This window comes from Staurois parvus, unplaced genomic scaffold (assembly GCF_062004578.1).
Source record: "Staurois parvus isolate SC_StPar_1 unplaced genomic scaffold, SC_StPar_1.0 ptg000254l, whole genome shotgun sequence".
NCBI classification, from domain to species: Eukaryota; Metazoa; Chordata; class Amphibia; order Anura; family Ranidae; genus Staurois; species Staurois parvus.
The window spans coordinates 467,987-477,500 of record NW_028318050.1 but is presented as its reverse complement, the minus strand read 5'-3'; the positions used below and the strand labels follow the sequence as shown (position 1 = coordinate 477,500).

The 9,514-nt window shown below is 41.0% G+C and overlaps 1 protein-coding gene across 1 annotated transcript in view; it reads right to left on the bottom strand.

Moving 5' to 3' along the window:
- Window positions 1-8,419, bottom strand: part of LOC149459557 (uncharacterized) — a 49,013-nt gene extending 40,594 nt beyond the window's left edge. Inside the window, exons 1-5 of the mRNA XM_089680963.1 lie at window positions 7,625-8,419; window positions 6,069-6,166; window positions 3,042-3,182; window positions 2,334-2,584; window positions 2,065-2,187 (exon numbers count right to left, since the gene is read on the bottom strand). Of these exons, the coding sequence (XP_089537089.1) occupies window positions 2,065-2,187; window positions 2,334-2,584; window positions 3,042-3,182; window positions 6,069-6,166; window positions 7,625-8,148 (1,137 nt within the window). The 5' untranslated portion in view covers window positions 8,149-8,419. The remainder of the gene's footprint in view (window positions 1-2,064; window positions 2,188-2,333; window positions 2,585-3,041; window positions 3,183-6,068; window positions 6,167-7,624) is intronic.
- Between the last annotated feature and the right edge of the window lie 1,095 nt (window positions 8,420-9,514).

The following is a 9,514-nucleotide window of genomic DNA, read 5'->3' as shown; positions in this document are numbered from 1 at the left end:
TATCCATTCATCCATCCAATCATTTATCCATTCATCCATCCAATCATTTATCCATTCATCCATCCAATCATTTATCCTTTCATCCATCTTATCTCACAATTTCAGAAGCTAACAATACCAATGACTCCTGATAACTCTTCCCTGCTCTGTGCTGTCCTTCTCACATCGATACATTTATATGAGGGGGGAATGCAAATCCAGGGCTGTTTTTACCATAATGGCATTTGTAGGCCAGTGTCTAGAGTAGCCTTTTATATTCAGAGTTCCTCTGGAGGTTACTAGGGGTTCCCTGAGCAGTGAGCAATAGTGGATTGATCTTCTACCTACTGTACATCATGATGTCTACTTAGTTTCAGAACCAACATCACTGGGCAGAGCAAGTGGTATGCAACCAGTGAAATCTCATCTTTGGTATCTCAGGTTGGTAATCAGTAGTGTGTTTTTGCTATCTTTAATGGGGGGCATTCTTCCCACCAACCATTAAGGCAATGCCTTAACCCATCTACCCACTGACCATTAATATGAAGGGGCTTTTTTTTTACCCTTACCACAATTGTTAGGGACATTTTTCTCACTGACTAGTGATGAGTGACATAGCCTTGGTTTTGTTTGCTGGACTCAACCTAAAATCGACAAACCCCAAACATAGCACTGAACCCACTTAAATTAAATGTGAGCTGAATTTTATTTGTTTTCTGACCTTTTCAAGGCCAGCTTGCAACCTAATGTTAAAAAAGGACATGGGTAGCCTGGCACTGTCACAGGGAACATACAACAATAAAGTAAATAAATAAATAAATAATAATTATAATGTTCAACTACCAATGAAACTACCAATGTAAAGGGCATTCTTCCCTCTGACCACCAATGTAAGGGGCATTATTTCCAGGAACTATCAATGTAAGGGGCATTTTCCCCATTAACAACCATTGTAAGGGACATTTTTCATTCTGAATACCATTGTAAAGGACCCGATTCCCACTGACAACCAATGTAAGGGACATTCTTCCCATTGACAACAAATTTAAGGGATATTATTCCCACTGACCACCAGTACAAAGGACATTATTCCCACTGACCACCAGTACAAAGGACATTATTCCCACTAAAAATCAATGTAAAGGACATTCTTTCTTCTGACCACATCTGACCACAAATGTGAGGGACATTATTTCCACTGACCACCTATGTAAGGTGACTATAGAATTTCTACTCTTTGTGCTTCTTTGCTGGCCATTATAATTATCATCATTTGTAAACTCCTTCTTGCCACCCTACACATATAAGCGGCCTCACAGAAGTCTTTATCCATATGACCACATATACTGTATGCTTACCTGTTCTTGTGCTGGGAACACGCTACACAGCACACTCCCAACACAGAGACTTTGCACTCAACAAGAACCCAAGGTCTTGTACTAATGAGCGTGAACTGAGAGTCCTGGTTCCTGATCACCTAATCACTGTGATAGTCTCTGATTGGCTATTTCAGTGATCAGTCACTGTATATCCTGGCCTTGTGTGCTTTTTCTTCTCTTGGATGGAGAAAAAGATACATTGTATCTGTTTCTCCTTGCAATAAAAGAGGAAAAAGTAAACAAAGATGAGTAAGTGTGAAACTATTATTATTATTATTAATAATAAGAAAACGTAGTTAGATCAAGGGTTTAAGCTAGGCCAGAGCTAGGATTAGGGTAAGGATCAAAGGCCATGATCAGAGACAAAGCTCAGGGTCAAAAGCCCAATTTGTCCAGTTGTATTTTATGCATCCTTTTCTTTAAAAGAAAAAAAAAAACACTTAGCTGGCCAGGATTGTTGTGATACCGTTATCTGTTATGAGCAAACCAATGTAAAATTGAATTCACGCAGATAACAGCTCAGGGTATCACTTCATCAAATAATACTAGAGCCTTAGCCTGATGATAACTGTGAGTTTAAATATCCATAAAATAAGGGTCAAACAACAGATAAACGGCTTTGTGAATTAAGTCGTTTTTTTCCATATTTGTCATCATCATCAATAGCAATCAGACTTGTTATAAATAGAAAAATACAACTTCTTACCTGATAATAATTATAATCATTCACAGTGAGGAATTCTCCAAAACTAAGAGATGAAATGTTATTGAATATTTCTTCTTCTGAGGCACTCACTGAACATTTCCCAGCATACAGCAGGACATAAACCTGAAGAGAGAAATAATATGAATGTCTATGGGTCAGAGAAATGTAGGTGTTAAATGACGTTGCATAAACCTGGAGAAAGAGAATACGAGATAGCTATCAGTCAGAGATACATAGATGATTTACGACTTTATCAGAATGGTTCTTACTTGTGACTTCTTTTCCTCCAGCAATGTGTAAACCTCAGATAGGAGTTGAGTGTCATTATAATCCATCATGGAACCAGAAGTGAATACGGCAAGGACAGACTCAGCGGGGGAAATATCCAGAGCTCTTTTTAGTCCGTACAGAAGAGACTGATTGCAAGGAAACATTTGGACATCTGTTTGAGAGTTCCAGTCATTTGCCCTTAAGCTTTGCAGGAAATAGTTCTTCTCAGTAGTGATGACTTCATATGTGTCTACATAGAAAGACGTTTATTAGAAAATAGAAAAGTGTTCAATATATCTCTCACAGACATTATGTAGGGTTTCATTTATTAATAATGTATTGTTTATCAGTTAATAAACTCTAAGGTTGAGACTCTGAGGTTGTGGAGAACAGGGCCAGAAGCTGGTGAGAGAAGATCTTCCCAATGTAAAAAGCCAGCAGGTAATTTGGGTGGATGGATCTCCATTTACCATTCCATACAAGACAAACCTTGATAACATGTTGGTGACACCACATTGATCAGAAAGCAAGGGCCAGGTTTGGGGAGAAAATATTCTGGAAGAGTCCAAACCCAAGAACAAATAAAATATGGAAATACCCCATCGAGAGACATTTCTCCATTGCCGGCCTTCACAGATTCACCTCAAAATCAAAATCTCTAATGACAAACCAACAACAAAACAACTAAGAAGTGCTTTTATATTTACCTGCATTGTCTAGTGTTACTGAGGTATATTGTCGGGTAACGCAGGGAAATCTTGAAGATAAGAGATTCAGACTTATTTCCAAGTAGAATGGAAAGTCTGAGTTGAAGTATTTGTCGGCTAACACAGTAAAGGAGGTGCCCTCTGCAACACAAAACATTTATTTGAAAATGTTTCCAGCAATCACATTCAACAAATTTCAATAAATACATTTCAATAAAAAAATATATATTTCAATAGATAATACATTTAAAAAAAATAAATGTAAAATAAAGATTTCCTTTTACCAGTGTTATGGTGAACTTCACATTCTTTGGGTAGGCTTTTGACTTACAACATAAAACACGTGAAAGACAACAAACTATCCAAACTGCTGATTTTTTTTTCCCTGTACAGAGATCTTTTACTTACAAAAGAAGATAAAAACAGAGCATGTTTTGCCTAGGTAGGTCAATCAATGGGCAAAATGTACCTCTGGGAGGGGAACACACTGATTGGTTCTCAACACATCATGGAGTTTATTTACTAAAGCTGGAGAGTGCAAAATCAGGCTCACTTCTGCATAGAAACCAAGCAGCTTCCAGGTTTTATTGCCAAAGCTTAGATAGTCTGGCTAAAAAAAGACAAAATTCCATCTAGTTCAACCATAGGAAAAATGCTGAGGTTAGCAGCTGATTGGTCTCTATGCAGAAGCAAGATTTAGTAAATAAACCCCCATATCTCTTCAGAAGTCTTATGATGGTCAAATCGAATTTTTACCCTATGTCGCTTAACAGCTTGGAGACCTTGTTTATTTTTTCATTGACTGTACAAAGAGGTTTTTTTTTTTTTTTTAAGAATCTACCAACTCAACAAAAAGGTAAAAAGTATTAAAATATGCAATTATTATATAACATATGGAATTATAATAAAATAATGCATCTTAAAAACAACTTGATCGCAGCATAATTTCATACATTAGAATATTTTAAAATGTGTACATTTTTTTGTAAAGGGAACATTAGGTGATTTCTATTTGCAAACTATGGTCCATTGTGCAACCCCTAGGATAATGTTGATTAATATGAAGAGCCCCATTGGGGATCATGCAGGGCCGGTGCTACCACTAGGTGAACTAGGCAGCCACACTGCCTCCAAGGGCACAGCCACAGCTGCTGGTTTCCATACTCTCCTCCATGGCTGGATCTAGGGGGGTGCTGAGGTGTCTATGCCCCTCCCTCAGATCTCAGTTGTGCTCCCCCCAGGCTGGTCTTTCCATGGACTCTGTGCCTGGCCACTGTAGGCTAAAAAGGGGGAGATTTGGTTAAGGTGGGAGGATTTTATCCCAGGGAGGGTAATTTGGAGGGGATTTAGCTAGAGGCGGGATTTGGGGAAATTTCTCCTAGGTAGGGGGATTGAAGAAAGAGGATTAGTGCTGGAAGGGGGGCTGGGTGGATTTGTGTTAGGAGATGGGATTGGCGGGAGGGGGGGATTTGTGTTAGGAGCGGGATTTGTGTTAGGAGGGGAATCAATAGCCTACTGAACGACATATCGGATTGAATGTCACTCCAATTCCTCAAACTGAACCTTTCCAAAACCGAGCTCCTAGTTTTCCCCCCAGCCCGCCCCCCCCCCCGACTTCTCCATCACGACCAACAACGCCACCATCAGTCCCACACCGCAAGCCAGAGTACTTGGTGTCATTCTAGACTCCATTCTGTCCTTCCAGCCCCAGGTCCAATCGCTGACAAACTCATGCAGACTCCACCTCCGCAACATCTCCAAAATACGTCCGTTCCTAACCCCGGAAACTACTAAGCAACTCATTCACTCCCTCATCATATCACGACTTGACTACTGTAACTCCCTTCTCTCCGGCCTACCTCACCACAGGCTATCCCCACTTCAGTCGATCCTGAATACCGCAGCTAGACTCATCTACCTTACCAACCGTTCCGTATCCGCAACCCCCTCTGCCAATCCCTCCACTGGCTTCTGATTGCCCAATGGATCAAATTTAAAATGCTAACACTGACATATAAAGCTGTCCATAACACTGCCCCAAACTACATCACCGACCTGATATCCAAATACCACCCAAAACGTACTCTCCGCTCCTCACAAGACCTCCTTCTCTCTAGTTCCCTGGTCTCCTCCTCCCATGCCCGCCTCCAGGACTTCTCCAGGGCTTCCCCCATCCTCTGGAACTCCCTACCCCAATCCATCAGACTATCACCTACTCTCCTCTCCTTTAGGCACAGCCTGAAAACCCATCTCTTCAGGGAAGCCTACCCCGCCCTCAGCTAATTGCCGATCTCCTCCACTCTTCCTACCACCCCATCCCCCACAGCTATCACTCCCGTACCACTATCCCCTCCCTCCTAGATTGTAAGCTCCAAGGAGCAGGGCCCTCGAACCCCTCGTGTATCACATTATATTGTTATTGTACTGTCCCGTGTATTGTCTCCCATTGTAATGCACAGCGCTGAGCCAACTGTTGGCGCTATATAAATACTGTATAATAATAATAATAATAATAATATGTTATCCTCCCCATGAAGGATGACTGGAGCCCATAGCAGGGTACAAATTAGTTCTCATTGGTCTCCTACCCTACCAGCCTGAAGAAATTACACAGTGCAACCTTTAGGTCGGTGGATATACTGCAGCCCAACACCTGCCTACAGACTCAAATGATGTGTCCAGAACCAATTTTTGGCACTGCTGGTGTCATTGGAGTGTGGTGGGCTCTTTATGTTTAGAAAATATAGGTGGTAGAAATTAGCCAAATAGTCAGAGCCCTTTATATGTTGACCAGCGCTGTACGTTGTGGTGCCAGCCTGTCCTGACATTCATTCAACAAATCCATATGTTATACTATCAGCAGTAACTTGTTACTTTATAAATCACCATTTAAAAAAAATAACTAAATTACATTATCATATCATATTATATTTGCTCTTTGGTGTTATGGTAGAAAATGTTGAGCTGTTTGTGATCTTTTTGGCCAGTTGTCTACAAAAAATAATTTTGGTTGAAGAACAGACTAACCTCTCACTGTACAGTTGTGATGTGTAACTGCTGAAGTGGAAAGAGGCCCTGTTGTCAGAGCTGATAAGGTAACAGCATCAGTAGATGGAGCTGTCATGGTATCAGATGCCGTAGGTGCAGCAATATCAGCAGGAACTGTTGTACTTAAATCTGTTGTAGAAAGAGGCTCCATTGTAAGACCTGATGAGGTAACAGCCTCAGTAGACGGAGCTGTCATGGTAAGAGGTGTAGGGTTATCAGATGTTGTAGGTGCAGACTCAGAATTGGTTGTAATACTTTGAATGTCCATAGTGGGATACAACGTTGTAGAAGCAATATCAGCAGGAACTGTTGTACTTAAATCTGTTGTAGAAAGAGACTCCATTGTAAGACCTGATGAGGTAACAGCCTCAGTAGAAGGAGCATACATGGTGAGAGCTGTGGGGTCTTCAGATGTTGTAGGTGCAGAGTCAGTTATAATATTTTGGAAGTCTGTAGTGGGATACCAGGTTGTTGAAGCAGTATCAGCAGAAACAATTGGACTTAAAGCTGTTGTAGAAAGAGGCTCCATTGTAAGAGCAGATGAGGTAACAGCATCAGTAGACAGATCTGTCATGGTAAGAGGTATGGGGTTATCAGATGTCGTAGGTGCAGACTCAGAATTGGTTGTAAGACTTTGAATGTCCATAGTTGGATACAAAGTTGTGGAAGCAGTATCAGCAGGAACTGTTGTACTTAAATCTGTTGTAGAAAGAGGCCCCATTATAAGAGCTGATGAGGTAACAGCATCAGTGGATGGAGCTGTCATGGTAAGAGGTGTAGAGTTATCAGATGTCGTAGGTGTAGAGTCAGTTATAATACTTTGGATGTCCATAGTGGGATACCAAGTTGTAGAAGCAGTATCAGCAGAAATGATTGGACTTAAAGCTGTTGTAGAGAGAGGCTCCATTGTAAGAGCTGATGAGCTAATGGCATCAGTGGAAGGAGCTGTCATGGTAAGAGGTGTGGGGTTATCAGATGTCGTAGGTGCAGAGTCAGTTATAATACTTTGGATGTCCATAGTGGGATTCCAAGTTGTAGAAGCAGTATCAGCAGGAACTGTTGTACTTAAATCTGTTGTAGAAAGAGACCCTGTAGTAAGAGCTGATGAAGTAATGGCATCAGTAAAAGGAGCTGTCATGGTAACAGATGTGGGGCTATCAGACGCTGTAGGTGCAGAGTCAGTTATAATATTCTGGAAGTCTGTAGTGGGATACCAGGTTGTTGAAGGGGTATCAGCAGAAACAATTGGACTTAAAGCTGTTGTAGAAAGAGGCTCAATTGTAAGATATGATGAGGTAACAGCATCAGTGGAAGGACCTTTCATGGTAAGAGATGTGGGGTTATCAGATGCCGTAGGTGCAGAGTCACTTATAATATTTTGGAAGTCTGTAGTGGCATACCAGGTTGTTGAAGGACTATCAGCAGACACAATTGGACTTAAAGCTGTTGTAGAAAGAGGCTCCATTGTAAGATATGATGAGGTAACAGCATCAGTGGATGGAGCTGTCATGGTAAGAGCTGTGGGGTTATCAGATGTCGTAGGTGCAGAGTCAGTTATAATACTTTGGAAGTCTGTAGTGGGATACAAAGTAGTAGAAACAGTATCAGCAGGAACTGTTGTACTTAAAGCTGTTGTAGAAAGAGACTCCATTGTAAGAGTTGATGAGGTAACAGCATCAGTGGAAGGACCTTTCATGGTAAGAGGTGTGGGGTTATCAGATGCCGTAGGTGCAGAGTCAGTTATAATATTTTGGATGTCTGCAGTGGGATACGAAGTTGTAGAAACAGTATCAGCAGGAACTGTCATACTAAAAGCTGTTGTAGCAAGAGACCCTGTTGTAAGAGCTGATGTAGTAACAGCCTTAGTGGAAGGAGTTTCCATGGTAAGAGCTGTAGGGTCTTCAGATGCTGTAGGTGCAGAGTCGGTTATAACATTCTGGGCACTCGTAGTGGGATACAAAGTCATAGAAGCAGCAACTGTAGTACTTAAAACTGTTGTAGAAGGAGATCCCATTGTAAGTACTGATGTAGTAACAGGATTAGCAGAAGGAGTTTCCATAGTAAAAGTTGTGGGTTTGTCAGATGCTGTAGGTGCAGAGTCCGTTATATCATTCTGGACACCCGAAGTAGGATACAAAGCCGTAGAAGCTGTATCAGCAGTAATTGTTGTACTTAATGCTGTTGTAGAAAGGGACTCTGTAGTAAGACTTGATGTAGTAAGAGTATTAGTGGAAGAAGTTTCCGTAGTAAGAGCTGTATGGTCTGTATTGGGATATGAAATCTCAGTGGTGGCATTAGTAGGAATTGTCGTATAAATTGTTGAAGAGGAGTTTGTCTGATTCTCTGAAATGACATTGTAAATGCAGTTAGTTTCACAATGTATTACCTTTATTCGATAACAATTCAATACATTTATGGAAAAACGTTTTCTAAATGTGTGCTTTGAAACTAAAAAAGTGAATTCTTTCTTTAAAGTTTACATTTCTTAAAATGTTATTTTTAAGAGCTTCTTTGTTCTCTTTTTTATTATTTTTGTTGTATAGGTAGGAGAAGGTTACCATCTGTGTCCATGTTGTGGAGATTTATCCCAACATCCTCTCTCACCCCCGGTTCACATCTATGCGGCCGTGAGGGCTGCATTTTGCACGGGCACGAGAGCCCATTCATTTGAATGGACTCCCATGCCCATGACATGCAGGGAAAGAAGTCCTTGCACTTCCTTGCAAAACGAAGCCCGCACAGGAACCTCAGTTCCCAGTACGGTTGCATTTTCCAGTGCGGGAGGCGTGCCATTAGAACTAATGACACCCACCTGCGGGTCCGCAATTCTCTGTGAGGGTGGTGCGGCTGCACGGATTTTCATGCGGATCCGCAGCGGCACCACCCACACAAATGTGAACCTAGGGTCAGTGACAGGGGGTCACAGAGGTAGTAAGAGATAGGGGAAGGAGAAGGAGAGGCAGAGGTGCAGCCACATGGAGGTAGTAGGGGATGAATATTTGATAATGTGACCTCTAAAACGGTTTTATTTTAAAATAATATTACAAATATATCATTTATATAATATCCTCAAAGAATAAAGAGTTGTCCAACAATGCTCATTATCTGAAGGCGTATTAGAATGTGTGACTATGGATCTGGTATGGTGATAACCTGGAAATTCACTATTTATTGGTATACTGGAGATTCTTTTTTTGTAATGTTTTCGTCAAACAGACTTTTAGATTTTATTTTTGCCATGGCCACCTTTCAATCGTTTTCATTGACTTTTTATTTATTTTAGTTCCAGTAGAGGACAAAAGGACAAAAGAAGTAAACTTTCCACTGAACAGGTCTGTTGGGTGCTGTTGATGGGAAATTCTTTGGCATTCTCCATGTGACCTGTCTATATAATGCACAAACTAAGTTCCTTGTGAAGCAAACAA